The 16197-nt window shown below is 34.7% G+C and overlaps 1 protein-coding gene across 2 annotated transcripts in view; it reads right to left on the bottom strand.

Annotated features, from left to right (window-relative positions):
• Positions 1–350: 350 nt before the first annotated feature.
• TC2N (tandem C2 domains, nuclear) overlaps positions 351–16197 on the bottom strand; it is a 49738-nt gene continuing 33891 nt past the window's right edge. The window contains exons 9-12 of one of the 2 annotated variants that reach the window (XM_040256631.1): positions 14723–14914; positions 7572–7686; positions 5128–5327; positions 351–2967 (exon numbers count right to left, since the gene is read on the bottom strand). In XM_040256631.1, the coding sequence (XP_040112565.1) occupies positions 2857–2967; positions 5128–5327; positions 7572–7686; positions 14723–14914 (618 nt within the window). In that variant the 3' untranslated portion in view covers positions 351–2856. The remainder of the gene's footprint in view (positions 2968–5127; positions 5328–7571; positions 7687–14722; positions 14915–16197) is intronic. The other variant, XM_040256632.1, reaches the window with a different exon arrangement.

Raw genomic sequence — 16197 nt, 5'->3', positions numbered from 1 at the left:
CAATTTAGGTTATTTTCAGACCATGACTACATAACTTACATTTAAAATCCCACTGGTTCCCTCTGAACTGATATACTTCAGTGGTAAGTTCTCTAGTTCTGCTAAAAAATAATCATAGAAAACCAAACAAAAGCCAAACAATGAAGTTATATTTTGATACAGGCTGTAGCTATTTAATTGTATTAATCTGAAAACTTAATAAATAAATACACTGTTAGAGATTAGCACTGTGCAAGCTGTTAGATATCAATGTGAACCCTCCCTGCTTTTCTCTGGTTGCCCAGCATCATTTTAGTTCCCTCTCATTTATAAGTGGGTAAAGGTAAAAAAATGCCAAGTACAAAGAGAAGTGATTTTTTGCATAGTATTTTTTTATTACCAGTTTCTAATGTTTTTTTCTCATGAGTAGCTATTAATACAACAGTGTGTTTCTTTTTTATATTTCCAGGTAAAGCTTCAAAGAAACAGTAAGAACATCTCCTATTCAGTACTACTTTATTTGAAAAAGGCTTAAGTAAATACTAATTAAAATATTTGGGATCTTAATTGTGTCAAACACTTCTCTAACTGAAGTCCTTAAAATAAAAAGATTTTCTTTTAATTTTTAAATTTACCTAGGATTCTAAGACACACAAGAAACTAAGAAGTTATATCCTTCCTTTAAATTATACACTACACACATATTTAAAATATTGAAAATTAAATAAAATAATTAGAAGTTTCACTAAATACATGACTACTTGTAATAAATTTAGGAATTGAAAGCATTACTAGAATACAAAAAAATTGCTAAAATAAAATTCTAGATTTTTTTAAAACAATAAAGTCTGTTACTTATCTAAAAGACAATGATATATTTACTTCTTTCTTAACTATTCAAATGGTTGTATTTGCAGAGAATTTTTAGGGCAGTGACACTACTCTGTGTGAAATTAGAGTGGTGGATACATGTCATTTGTGTATTTGTCAAACTCATAGAATGTACAACATAAAGAGTGAATCCTAATATAAACTATGGACTTTGGGTGATGATATGTCAATGAAGGTTCAGTGATTTTAACAAATATACCACTATAGTACAAGGTGTTGATAGCAAGGAAAGCTGTGTAAATGTAGGGGTAGAGGGTATATGAGAACTCTCTGTACCTTCCTCTCAATTTTGCTGTGAATTTAAAACTGCTCTAAAAAATAAAGTCTATTTTTTAAAATTGTTTTAAATGACTGCCATCTGTCTCAAAGACTCAAAACACCTCCACTCAAGGTGATGTCTCTTGAAAGTCCATGAGTACTCACCAATATGCCATTTTTCACAAATCTAAAAAAAAAAATATTTCAAAATGCAGAGTGTCAGAGAGTACCTGTCAACACCTCCAGTATACCATAACTCTAGAAGCAGAAGCAAAGGGTGTGTCAACTATGCATGTTTTGTAGCTGGAGGAGGTGATACGCAGGAAAAGGCAAATTAGTGTTTATTTGGGAAATCTTAATTGATGCTGGGAAAGATTAAAGGCAGAAGGAGAAGGGGACGACAGAGGATGAGATGGTTGCTTGGCATCACCGACTCAATGGACATGAGTTTGGGTAAACTCCAGGAGTTGGTGATGGACAGGGAAGCCTGGCGTGCTGCAGTCCAAGGGGTTGCAAAGAGTTGAACACAACTGAGTGACTGAACTGAACTGAACTGAATGAGATACACAGAACAAGAATCAGAAAAAAAAAGAGCATGCTTAAGTTACAGCAAAGTATACTTCTGACCTAAAATATCACTATTTATCTGTTGGCATGTGTGGGACAAGGTAAGAGAGAAAAAAATGGAAGATGAATCACTTAGACTACCCAATAGCAAAAATAAAGTCATATTTTCCAAGATCAGGAATGGTGTTACTGATTTCTCCAAATGACTGTGTTTTTCTGATCACAGCTTGTCTGACCAACTAAACTGAAATTATCCCTACATACTGAGTTGTAGTGAGTAGTGGAGAAAACTATAACAGAAAATATGTATTTGCTACATAATGTTATCATGTATGGTCAGTTTTAAAACATAGGAAAATATTCTACTGTTGTAGATTTTAGAACAAGTAATTTATATTTAAAAAACTAAAAACAAGTGATTATCATAAAATATTGAATTTGTTATTTAAGTTCAATTAATTCTGCTAATTAGGATGGGCTATATAGATGATAACCTTACAGAAAAATGTGTGTACACTGAATTTCCAATTAAACTTCAACCTCCTGGTGTTTTCATTTATTCTATTCTTGCCAAAATGTAGTTTTCTATGTCTGAGATTTCTTAGAGATGAATAGCTTATCAAGTGGCAATGTGACAACTTATGGGTAAATAATAATAAACATAGGCCACAGACTTTCCCCAAATAAGAGTTGAAGTGGTTCAATTCATTTTTGCTTTCTGAGGGAAAATATGTAGCAAGGAGTTATATAACAGTAGAGTTAAGATATAATCAATAATGACTAGCACTGAAACAGTGGCAGTCTTCTATATGTCCACTTGTACTAACAGAGACTTGATATACTGGATTTTTAATATCTATGTAAAGCTTTAAAATACTCATAACCATTATACAGCAGTTAACTATCTATGACTGATATTCCTACTGACTTTATAATTTATTTAGTTGCCCTACTGTCTAAAACATTTCCTTTACTTTGGGTATCTAATATAATTCATCCCATTTTTTACCAAGTTTAATTTTCTATTAGATCCATTATATTACTATAATATGGCCTCCATAAATAAATGTACTGATTTGTCTCTTTAAATTGGTAGCAAATTAAAATCATAAGTCCTTGAAAAGAATGTCAAGTTTGTCACCAAATTAATGTGCGGCATCTTCAAGATGGATTTAATTTGTGCCACTTAATAACAACCTTTTCTGGATGTGTGACTGTCTCCTTCCACTGGCTCACTGCTTCAGTGTTATTACTGTCTTCACTTATCCAAATCTGTAAAGGAATAGTACAGTTATTTAACTTAACACAATAATGGTAACTGAGTTCATACAACTGATTACTCTCACTAATGAAAGACAATTGGAAGTTTGGGTTACCTATTTTCAACTAAACATATTTCCATTTTTCCAAAAGTTTGTCTCTTTGAAACTTAAATTTTAAAACACTTAACCTAGTCACTGAAGACTATTTTATATCACTCGATTCAATTTAAAAATTCAATGTGAGATATACAGAACCATTTCCTCCGAAACAGTTTTTAGTATCCTTTCTTAGGCAATTAACCTAGAAGCTCAACTTAAGACTGATCCCAACCATTAAAAAACATTTTTGTAAATACTAATTGAGACTAATTATAATTTAAATTGATTGGTGTGTGCTAAGTCGCTTCAGTCGTATCCAACTCTTTGTGACCCTATGGATTGTAGCCCACCAGGCTCTTCTGTCCACGGGATTCTCCAGGCAAGAACACTGGAGTAGGTTGCCAGGCCCTTCTCCAGGGTATCTTCCTGACCCAGAGATTGAACCTGCATCTCTGACATCTCCTGCACTGGCAGGCAGTTTCTTCACCACTAGCGCCACCTGGGAAGCTGCAAATTGACTGGTAAGGAATGTGTATTTTAAGCACCTTTATATTAAAGAAAACTGTAATTTTAATCGAAATCTAATAAATCTAATCTAAATGAAATCATTCTTGATCCATACTATCACTAATATAACTTTAGATAACATATGTGAGTGAACTTGGGAAAACTGTAAAGCATTATGCAAATATAAGTTATCACATTATATGTTATGTATCATGGAGAACTTGAATTCTCAACTCAACTACAGCACTAACAAATGATGTTACTTTGGAGTTAACTTATTTGAAACTCGGTTTCTAATTCTTTTAAATAAATAAATTGAAGCAGGTCACTTCAAAAGGTTTGTTTTTCAAACTTTTCTCTTTTAATTTCTTGGTCTGAAGAACTTTCCTTCAAATAAAATCATATAAAGAATCCCAATATATAAAACATAACAGGGAAATGCTTTCGCTAAATAGATGAGTGGAAGATCTTGTTTCCACATGTGGCTCCCTGACCAGGGTGGCTCCCTGAGGCTCCCAGAGGAGCCAGAGGGAACAGATAACAAACAGGAACCTTTCCAGAGTTATTCTTAACTACAATCTCAACTGAGGAAGCGGAATCACCAAAAACATTATTCTGAAAATTATTTGTCAGGTAAATCTCCTATTCGTTTCATACATGGTAGTTGAGACTTAACGATACAGAAAAACTTTACAGGCCCCATGACTTTGAAAAGTATGCTAGTTATCTTGAGTTCAAACTCTTTTCCAAATAAGAATAAATGAAGAACAACAAAAATGTAATATTTTTCACAAACATTTTAGGTAGAATAAACGAAGTCAGTTAATATCAATCTTTGAAAATTCACATATAATTTGAAGATTGATGTAAAGTGCTAATAACATCTTGTTGTCAAACAGAAGCTTTTAAAACTAAAAATAGATTTTGGAATTTAAATGTGAGTCAAACAATTGTAATTAAGATAAAAAAATAATATACAGCTAATACAATGTACCCAATAAGAGAAAAAAAGAATTACAAAAGGAAACAAGTTCCATAGGATTGGCAAGTAAGTGTTACGCAGTCTTATAAAAATTGCTAAGAATTTTAAAATAGGTTAATCCAGATAACAATATTGACTAATATCACAACCACTGTTAAGATCCATCTTTTCTAGGAATTCAGATTTACCACAATGGAGCTAATAGCATACAAACATTAAAATGAACATGACACAATAAAGCAAGCCTTAAGAAATCTGATTCAAATACTTAGGAGTTTCTTCTTTCACAAGGAAAGTACTGAAAAACTTAGGGAAAAAAAACTCATTTTAAAAATCCTGGTTGCTCAGAAATTAAAACTATTTTTGTATTAAAGCCAAAAGTCTGACAATATTTGATTTTTGCAGTGAATTTTTTTTCCTGCAAATTTTTTTACAGTAAAATTTTTTTGAGTTTTGCATTGAATTTAACTTTTGATTTCACTCTGTTCAGCCTCAGTTTTAACCTGTATTCCCTTTGTTAACCAACTGTTTAAATGCTACAAAAGTGCAAGGAAAGAATATGAGATAAAACTGCCTACTAACCTGTCCCACGAAGTGTCTTCTTCCAACAGAGCTTCGACTATAAAGCTTAATGAGAAAAATAATTTCTTTTTCACTCTGTATAAGTGGAAAGATCATAGTCTCTCCCCACTTTACTCGTCCATTGGAGGCCTTCAGTAAGCGTGTCTTCTTCTTATAAATCAACTCTCCCGAACTAAACATTGCCACTTTCACAAAAAAACCTAAAGAATAAGAAATTTTGATAAATAAAATTTTAAATGTCATGCAGAGATATAATCCGTATATTATATTTGTCATAAAATAACAATAAGTACTTTTAAAGATCTGATGAGTTACTGCCATAAGAGAAAACTTCTCTAATAAACTTTACAATTACTATTGTAATTTACAAATAACTATTGTCACCTAAATGAATCTAATCTTCCTCTACTGCCATTAAAGACTGGAATTGTAGGCATAAATAACAATCAGAAGTAAAGGAGTACACACTGAAAAGGATTATACAAAAGAGAAGTGCCAACTCCTTGGAAAGCTAAAGGAATTATTTCACCAATTTATATAAGTAAAATTATTTGTTTGAGACTTCAGAAGCTAAACACTTGCCCACTAGAGAAAATCTATTCCTAAAGTAAATTTGAGATGTAGAGCTTCCAGTAATGGTAAAATAGCTTATACAAACTAACCTCTCATAGGTGATGATTATAAACTGGGGAAAATATTAAAAACAATTGTTCAGACCAGAAACAGAAAGAAACTAGAGGGGTGTCACCTCTTAAAAGATGGGAAGCACACTAAGTAAAATTCGGGTTTATACAGCGTTCACCTATGCCTGCCCCCCCAATCTGACATACAGTGCTTACAGCTCAAGCAGAAAGTGCAGTCTGACTAATTTGAGAAGTGATGGTATAGAGATGGGGCTGCCAGACAACAAGAAAGTAAAGAGTTTCCAGAAAGGAGGCAGCCACAAAGTGAGAACTGAGGCTGACCAATATTTATAAAATGGAGATCACTGATAATCCCGATTACCATTAGCTGTTTTGATTAAAGGAAGGCACATGTTAATGTAATAAACTGCACTGTTTTTTCCTTGTTTCCTAGACTTAACCTTATACAGTCCTGGTAATTTAACTTATTCTTTTAATGCCAAGTTAAAAGAGATATTTTGTTATTATATTTGTTTTTTTTATGATTTTTCCATTTACCTACATAAATAATGGTAGTCTATAGTTACTTTTTGTGTATGCTATCCTTTCTGTTTTTATATCAGAATATGCTAACCTCATAAACCATCTTTTTCCATCTTTTTTTCATGCTGTGGAACAGCTCATATAGAAGAGGAATTATATGTTCCTTGAAAGTTTAGTAGAATCTGCCAGTAAAATCATCTCGGTCTCTGCTTTTGTTAGAGGCAGTTCTTTAACTGCTTTTACATGCTTACAGTATTGCTCTATTCAGATTCTTCCCTCTTCTGGAGTGAATGCCAACATTCTTTTTCTTAGAAAATAATTTATTTTATATAGCTATTCAAATGAACTGGTATCATTATAAATAGTGTTATCTTATTTTTGAATCTCTTATGAATTTAAAATTATATCCTCTTCCTTGTTCATGTTTTCTTTTATTTTTTGCTTGATGCAGCCTTCTATAGGTTTGTCTATTCTAATATTCTTTCCAAAAGAACAATCTTTTGGTTTTATTAATTTTGTGGGGTTTTTGTTGTCTCCATTTTTATCGACTCCAACTTTAGCTTTAATTTCTATTTCTACCTTCCTCTGTGTTTGCTGTTGTTTTCCTAGTTTCTTGAATTGTGCTCAGTTGTATTAATTTTCAATCTTTGTAGTTACAGTGGACATCATTGCTTCTGCCTACCTCCAGATATTGTCTTTTCTTCTAGTAGGAATAAGGAACACTTTTACCCCCACTCTTATCCCTTTAGGTAGGAATGACCTCAAACCTCCCACTCTAAGAGCAGCCATGTGAACCAGGGCTAGACAATCAAAATATCAGAAACTCTGAATATACTCAAAGGCACAAGGTGAGAAAGTGTTTTAAGGTTTGTGTTTTTTCAAGATTTTCAAGGTGTGAGTTAGTTTTTTAAATTTAAGTTTTGAGTTAGCAGAGTATCCAAAAAAGGGCATAGACCTAGAGAGAGGATACACCATCTAGGCTGGTGAAACATATCTGACAGTCCTCTGGACACTCAACCTATATTAACTAATGAGATAAATAAAGAATAGCATCAAATGCAAGAAGGTTACAATTGGATAAGAATCAAGAGAGGAGTGGGTTAACACAATGGCTAAAATTTGAAATTCAATAAAGTAACTTTAAGTTGAAAGGTAAGTATATAAGTTAAATAATAAAAATAACTAAATTATAATCTTCACTGTAAGAAATGTAGAAAAAATCTATCTGTTATAAACATTTTCTGAAGATTTCACTTTAAGCCACTTTGACATACTTACTCAAAGTTAGGGGTGTTGATGAACTTGGAAGGTACTGTGCCTCAAGAATTTGTAACTGAATTCTGCTATTCACTGCTTGAAAACAAGTCCCTAGTTCAAGTTCTGCATGGCAAACCTGCATATTAAAAAAGTGTTATTTGGTAATTAAGAATAAAGTTTGGGGATATTTCAAAATTCAAAAACAAAGAGCTAAGCCTAGACATTTCCAGGTGAGCTAAGCCTAGACATTTCCAGGTGGTGCTAGTGGTAAAGAATTTGCCTGTCAGTCTAGTTCAATCCCTAGGTTGGAAGATCCCCTGGAGGAAGGGATGGCAACCCACTCCAGTATTCTTGCCTGGAGAATCCCTTGGATAGAGGAGCCTGGCAGGCTACAGTCCATAAGATCCCAAAGAGTTAGATATGACTGAAATGACTCAGCATGCACACATGCTTTTTACTGTCATACAAAGCTAAGTGTTAAAGTGAAAGTGAAAGTGAAGTCACTCAGTCGTGTCCAACTCTTTGTGACCCCATGGACTGTAGCCTACCAAGCTCCTCCCTCCATGGGATTCTCCAGGCAAGAGTACTGGAGTGGGTTGCTATTTCCTTCTCCAGCGGATCTTCCTGACCCAGAGATCGAACCTGGGTCTCCTGCATTCCAGGCAGACGCTTTAACCTCTGAGCCACCAGGGAAGTGTTAAGAGAATGCTAAATGTCATGGAGTCTGTCAATATGAAGTACTTACTGACTTTCATAAATTCTGATAATGTAAATTTCACATATATACTGAACCTTCAAAATCAGGGAGACCAAAGACATGCAAATTAAAAAAAAAATAAATTCCTAAGTAGTTTAAGTAGAGAAAATATCAGAGAAATAAACACAAGAGCACATTTTCAAAAGACTTAAACGTAGTCATTGGAATAAATCTTTTCAAATGACTGAAATATGATATATGAATATATGAAATATGATAAAAATGTTATATATGAAACGCATTAGTTTTTTCAGTTGTAGAAATCAGAGGTAGTGCTACCAAAATCAGAAGACAAAGGATTACTACAATGAATAGATTTGTTGATTAAAAGTTGAATTACTATACTAAATGGAAGTAAGCTGATGATGAAAATTGGCAAGAAGGAAGCTAGTGAAAGTGATGAGCCAGTAAATAATAAGGAAAAGGTCAAATAAAATCTGAGGCACACAATAATATGAAGGAAATTTAGAAAGAGGGAGAAGCTAAAATGTGCTCTTCAGTATTGCTGACTAAGAGCAGAAGAAAATGCATAATCTGCCTTACACAAGTGAACTTATTTACATGGATTCCAGGGTGCTTGGAGTAAAAAATAGAAGAAACATAAAGTCAGCCAACACAAAAACATTACTGTTCACATGTTTAAAAGAGTAAATATAAGATTAAAGAAAGAACATAATGTTAACAGATGTCACTAGGGTCAGCATAGATAAACACAAAAGTCTTGGCTAGTGTTGATTCCAACAAAATTACAGAACAGCTGACCAATACTTCATCAAGCGGTTTATATTTGATAATTACCCAGTATTCCCCAGTAACTGACACATGGATCAGAAAAAAAAGAACCTTTTTATGTACATGCTATTGACTGAATCTTGGATAGTTTCTAAACATGGTATTCTGTAATGGTCAAAATGGCCAAAATTGCTCATGCCTTAAGAAATCAGAAGATACAAAGTGAATCACTTAAAAGTTTAAAGTCAACTGTTGAGGTCACTCCTTCTTGAAAAATCTAAAATGATGATAAAAGTTGTCTATTTGGCAATAATTGCTGAATTCTAATAAGTAAAAGCAAATTGCTTCTGCTTTTAATAAGAATGGATTAATCTCTTTAGGTGGACTAATTCAGTAGTCATAAATAAAATACCTTTGCTGATTAAAAGAACAAATGCTGCCATCCATTTAAAAGTTATTTATTGCTAACAAAACACAAAGGAAACCAGGATAACATTTTTTCATTCTCTTTTTTCATTATGGTTTTGTACCCTTGATAATAACAGATGAAAATACTGAAAGATGGCAAAACTTCTCTTAGAGTTACACACTGGTAGAGTTCATTCTCACAAAACAGAGCAGCATTCAGCAGTGGGTTTACCATTTCTTACTTACCAAGGTTATTTCACAAATTCAATTTATACTCCAAGATATTAATTCAGATCATGAAAAGCTATTCAAAGTGGTTTTAAACCTCACAATAACCCAAAACTTAAAATTCTAATCAATTAGTAACTATATATTAAAAGCACTTTTAATGATCTCCATTCCTGAATAATGTATCATTTTTTAAAAGAAAAGAAAATCTTTTTTGTCCTTCCTGGAATGACTGTTGAAAGTGAAAAGTTCAGCATAATTAGAGAAATCCCTTATCTGGTGACTTTTGAGAATATCTTCTTAGGGGGACAATACAGTGTTGATGAAAGATATTTTCACATATTGAGGTATATAGGGAAGTCATTCTAGTTTATATATGAATTAACTTGACTTTTATACTGATTAAAATAGCCCATTTGTGGCCTATCAAGTATACATTGTATATCTGCTTTAATTATTAAAGCAAAGGGTGCACTGATCACAAGTAAAGAATAGCCATGTTAAAAATAAAGATTAAATGCCTCCTTTCCTGGGACACCACTGCTGGTCCTCCTTCAATGATAAGACTCCCTTCCCAGGAGCCAAGGCCATACTGACTTACTATGCATATGCTCTTTTTTTTTTTTTTTTCCAAACCCTGAAGGAATGTATCCCTGACTTGTTTGACGTTCTGTATTCTGATAAGATGTTAAAACAGTGCTAAAAACCATGCTTCTCCTGAGCAATTCCTCAGTTATCTGAGAGGCTGTCTTCCAGGCTATAGTCCTCAGTTTGGCTCAAATAACACTCGTTTCTACCACAGACTGTTTATTGATTTTTTTTCTCATCAATGTGGTAAAATTAAGAGAGCTGGCTCTGGAATCAGAATGCCTCCGTTCAAATCCTTATTCCCCAACAAAAGTCTATATAAACTCAGGCAAATGCTTCAAGGTTTTGGTCTCCACAATAGGGGTAACAAGAGCAGCAAGCTCATTAAGTTCGTTGTGAGCATTAAATCACTTAGGACCAAGTTAGTAGTATGCGAAGTTTCTTCAAATGTCAGATATTAAATAATTCTTCAGGGAAACCTTGTCTCTTGCACACTATTCAACACAGAAATTTGAGTTGTCAACTATCTGTTAAGGTCAAAAGCTCCGTGGTGAAGAAATTAATAGCTCTATATGGAAGTTCTGCTGTTCAGGAAGTCTCTGTGAAGGACGGATAGGTTAAGTGTGTCTCTTTCAATGTCACAATTAGAATATCAATTTTCCTCTTCAACACATGAAACAAAACCTATTATTCTTGCTTTTAATCAATAATATGAATAGTAATATAAATTAACTGATCCAAGATAACCCAAAAGCCCTTTCTTCAAGCCATCTATCTTTGCATCCCCAGCATGACATCAGTTCAGTTCAGTCACTCAGTCGTGTCCAACTCTTTGCAACCCCATGAATCGCAGCATGCCAGGCCTCCCTGTTCATCACCAACTTCCGGAGTTCACTCAGACTCATGTCCATCGAGTCCATGATGCCATCCAGCCATCTCATCCTGGGTCGTCCCCTTCTCCTCCTGCCCCCAATCCCTCCCAGCATCAGGGTCTTTTCCAATGAGTCAACTCTTCTCATGAGGTGGCCAAAGTACTGGAGTTTCATCTTTAGCATCATTCCTTCCAAAGAAATCCCAGGGTTGATCTCCTTCAGAATGGACTGGTTGGATCTCCCTTGGACTCTCAAGCGTCTTCTCCAACACCACAGTTCAAAAGCATCAATTCTTTGGCACTCAGCCTTCTTCACACTCCAACTCTTACATCCATACATGACCACAGGAAAAACCATAGCCTTGACTAGATGGATCTTAGTTGGCAAAGTAATGTCTCTGCTTTTGAATATACTATCTAGGTTGGTCATAACTTTTCTTCCAAGGAGTAAGCGTCTTTTAATTTCATGGCTGCAGTCACCATCTGCAGTAATTTCGGAGCCCAAAAAAATAAAGTCTGACACTGTTTCCACTGTTTCCCCATCTATTTCCCATGAAGTGATGGAACCAGATGCCATAATCTTCGTTTTCTGAATGTTGAGCTTTAAGCCAACTTTTTCACTCTCCTCTTTCACTTTCATCAAGAGGGTTTTTAGTTCCTCGTCACTTTCTGCCATAAGGGTGGTGTCATCTGCATATCTGAGGTTATTGATATTTCTCCCGGCAATCTTGATTCCAGCTTGTGTTTCTTCCAGTCCAGCGTTTCTCATGATGTACTCTGCGTAGAAGTTAAACAAGCAGGGTGACAATATACAGCCTAAACGTACTCCTTTTCCTATTTGGAACCAGTCTGTTGTTCCATGTCTAGTTCTAACTGTTGCTTCCTGACCTGCATACAGATTTCTCAAGAGGCAGGTCAGGTGGTCTGGTATTCCCATCTCTTTCAGAATTTTCCACAGTTGACTGTGATCCACACAGTCAAAGGCTTTGGCATAGTCAATAAAGCAGAAATAGATGTTTTTCTGGAACTCTCTTTCTTTTTCCATGATCCAGCGGATGTTGGCAATTTGATCTCTGGTTCCTCTGCCTTTTCTAAAACCAGCTTGAACGTCAGGGAGTTCACGGTTCACGTATTGCTTAAGCCTGGCTTGGAGAATTTTGAGCATTACTTTACTAGTATGTGAGATGAGTGCAATTGTGCAGTAGTTTGATCATTTTTTTGCATTGCCTTTCTCTGGAATTAGAATGAAAACTGACCTTTTCCAGTCCTGTGGCCGCTGTTGAGTTTTCCAAATTTGCTGGCATATTAGTGCAGCACTTTCACAGCATCATCTTTCAGGATTTGAAACAACTCAACTGTTTGTATGCACATGGCATATGAAATGTTTATAAAAGATCTCTGATATGTAAAATATAACTGTAGAAACTGTGCTATAATCATTCATTCTGATTCTCCAAGGCAGATTCAGATTATAATGTCTCAATTCCCCAGAAAATACATTTGCTGAGTTATCTTCTGATATACTCTACCAGCCTTTAAGGGTTTAATCTATCGATTATCCATTTAAATAGTAATATGTGCCTTCTGTAAAATATGGTTGCAAATTATTGTCTACTAATCTAGTTAAGTGATAAACTCCTGTCACAGTTACAAAACAAATTTGCTATACTTCAACAGAAAACAGTAATCTAATTTAGCAACCTTTCATTCATGATTTATTCTTTCCTATCAACCTACATACAAATGTTCAATGCCAAGAATATGACAGGCCCTTACTAAGGGTATAGTAAAACATGAAGAAAAAAAAAGGAAGCTCAGGTCTTATTTTCTTTTTAAAATAGTGACTTAAATAATTTTGAAAGTGAAGTGAAAGTTGCTCAGTCGTGTCCGACTCTTTGCAACCCCATGGACTATACGGTCCACGGAATTCTCCAGGCCAGAATACTGGAGTAGGTAGCCTATCCCTTCTCCAAGGGAACTTCCTAACCCAGGAATCAAACCAGGTGTCCTGCCTTGCAGGTGGATTCTTTACTGAGTTATCAGGGAAGCCTAAGTTATAGTAAATGCTATAAAGAAAACAGATTTGGTATGAAAACAGAAAATAAAAGATCAGAAATAACAAGTTTTTCAACTCTTCTTGATTATAGTAATCTTTCGTTCTTTACTTTTAATCCCTAATTTCACTTCACTTCAGTGGTTCTTAAGCAAAGCTACACATGAAAATCACCTGAGTAACTTGAAAATTACAAATGCCTCTGGCTCACTCCTCCCTAAATTCTGATTTAACAGTTTAAGTGTAGGCATGTTTAATAGCTTCCCATGTGATTCTAATGTGTAACCAGCTTAAGAACCATTCAAGTCACCTTAAATATTTTTGAAAACAGGTAAAATATAACTCCTAAGTAAACTTATTACATGAAAGTTTGACCTTAAAAAGGATTATGACTGATTTCTATATATGTTATCCTAACACAGAAGCTACATAATTAAATCATTAGGAATTTCTAGACAACTTAACGGAGAAGGCAATGGCACCCCACTCCAGTACTCTTGCCTGGAAAATCCCATGGATGGAGGAGCCTGGTGGGCTGCAGTCCATGGGATCGCGAAGAGTCGGACACGACTGAGCAACTTCACTTTCACGCACTGGAGAAGGAAATGGCAACCCACTCCAGTGTTCTTGCCTGGAGAATCCCAGGGATGGGGGAGCCTGGTGGTCTCCGTCTCTGGGGTTGCACAAGAGTCGGACACGACAGAAGCGACTTAGCAGCAGACAACTTAAAGAGTGTTCAGCTGGTTAACTGAAAGAAGCAACTATTGGGCCTCAAAAATCAATCAGCACTATAAACAATCATGTCCTTCACAAAAACATACAGCTGGAAGATCCTCCATTCTACCAATTTATGGATAGATACAGTAACTACTCATGACTAAAACTTTCCTAACCCATTTCAAGGCAATTTTCCATTGAGTTTGGAGTTTATAATTCTTTCTTGCTTTTCCTATGTTATCAGCTACTTAAAAAAAATAAAAAATAATAATTTTTAAAAATTATTCACTTTTAGGGTTATTATGTTGAAGTGCCCTGCTGTGCTTGGTCACTTCAGTCGTGTCCAACTATGCAACCCCGTGGACCTCAGCCTGCCAGGCTCCTCTGTCCACAGGATTCTCCATACAAGAATACTGGTGGGTTGCCATGCCCTCCTCCAGTAGATCTTCCTGACCCAGGGATCAAACAAACCAGTGTCTCCTGCATTGCACGTGGATTCTTTACCACTGAGCCACTGGGAAAGCCCATTATTTTGAAGTATGAAACATTAATAAAACAGGTATTAGGAGAAGGTACGCCTACTGTTACTTTTCAATGGAGAAAGAAAAGCAGCTCTGTTAACATTTTATCAATTTCAAAAAAGTTAAATAATGACATAATTATTACTTTTTTACATTACATTTATGTTGTTATTGCTTGAGAGCCTTCGTAATCCTCCAGTATATTCTCATGCTCAAATTATACTCCAAAAAAAAAATCATCCAGTAAATAATTCTAAAAATGTGAAATACTTTGACATTGCATATTATATCACTTACAGAAATTTTTGAAGGTGGTGATATGTCCAGAGAGTAATCCATTTCCTGTGTGCTAAGAGTTCTGAGTGACAGTGAGCATTCTCCAATGGTTTTCTTCCTGGGAGTTTGGGTTTGAATCTTAAATACAAGTCTCACAGTTTGTAGACTTTGGAGTTTAATAGAAAATACAAACGTTTCCATAAATTCAATATTCTAAAATAAAAATAAAAAAAATATAAAAAATGTAAATAGCATATTTTAAAAAGGGTCATATGCCAACACAATATAAGTAAAAATAACATTTTATAATCTAGGAAAGGCAAATTTAGTATTTTTATAATAACAAATAAATATTTTTAAATGAAAATGAGAATGACCATGACTTGTTTTTCCTAAATTTATTCTAGATACTATTTGCCTTAGTTTCACAAATCCTTCTAATTACTTAGGAATTTAGTCAGTATTAATACCAAGTTCACCAGAATACAGCTTTTTCCCTTTTCAAAAATGAGGTTGTTTTCCATCTTTGGCTCTGGAGCATCATTCCTACTGTTTACCACAGTTCTTCAACAGTTAATGAGAGTACTTCAAGACTCTCATGCAAGCTCTCTCTGTATGCAAAATCTAACTTGTTCACATTTAGAGACTTGAATTACTTCTTTAAAGGACTTAGTCTGTCTTTTGCTTTTCCTATCTAATCTGGGGGTTAATTTATCTTTACTCTCCAAAAGGAAAATTGATCTCCTTGACAGAGAAGACAAAGCAAAATACGAGTTTCAAGTTCTATCTTCTCTATCTTCCACTCCAGGCAGCAAGTGTTTTCCATGTGCAGACCATTTTCAGATGTTCTTTTTATTTTTTTAAAACCTTGGCTTACTGTGAACTAACATCTTCTTGACATTAGACTGTTTTTTGTTTGTAAACGTCCTTCTTTCCATCTTTAGTGCATCTTTTTGAAGGGAAATTTTTTTTGCCTTTAGATATCTGAGCAACTAACATCAATGTTTTAGATACTGTGCCCAAGTGTTCACTTTTATTACAATCACTTATATCTGTGTACAGAATTGTGTTTCTGAGAGTCTCCCAACTACCTGAGCTATCTTTTTCTTTCAGTCTCAAACCATAGATCACATAAAGAACACAGTATACATAAAATGTTTAATCTTTTTGAAATTCTTTTTTTTAATATAAATTTAATTGGAGGTAAATTACTTTACAATATTGTATTGGTTTTGCCATATATCAACATGAATCCGCCACAGGTATATATGTGTTCCCCATCCTGAACCCTCCTTCCTCCTCCCTCCCTGTACCATCCCTCTGGGTCATCCCAGTGCACCAGTCCCAAGCATCCAGTATCATGCATTGAACCTGGACTGGCGATTCGTTTCATATATGATATTATACATGTTTCAATGCCATTCTCCCAAATCATCCCACCCTCTCCCTCTCCCACAGAGTCCAAAAGACTGTTCTATACATCTGTGTCTCTTTTG

Source organism: Oryx dammah, unplaced genomic scaffold (assembly GCF_014754425.2).
Source record: "Oryx dammah isolate SB20612 unplaced genomic scaffold, SCBI_Odam_1.1 HiC_scaffold_16, whole genome shotgun sequence".
Taxonomy (NCBI): Eukaryota; Metazoa; Chordata; class Mammalia; order Artiodactyla; family Bovidae; genus Oryx; species Oryx dammah.
Note: the sequence above shows the minus strand (reverse complement) of the source record. Positions and strands in the feature narration are given on the sequence as shown.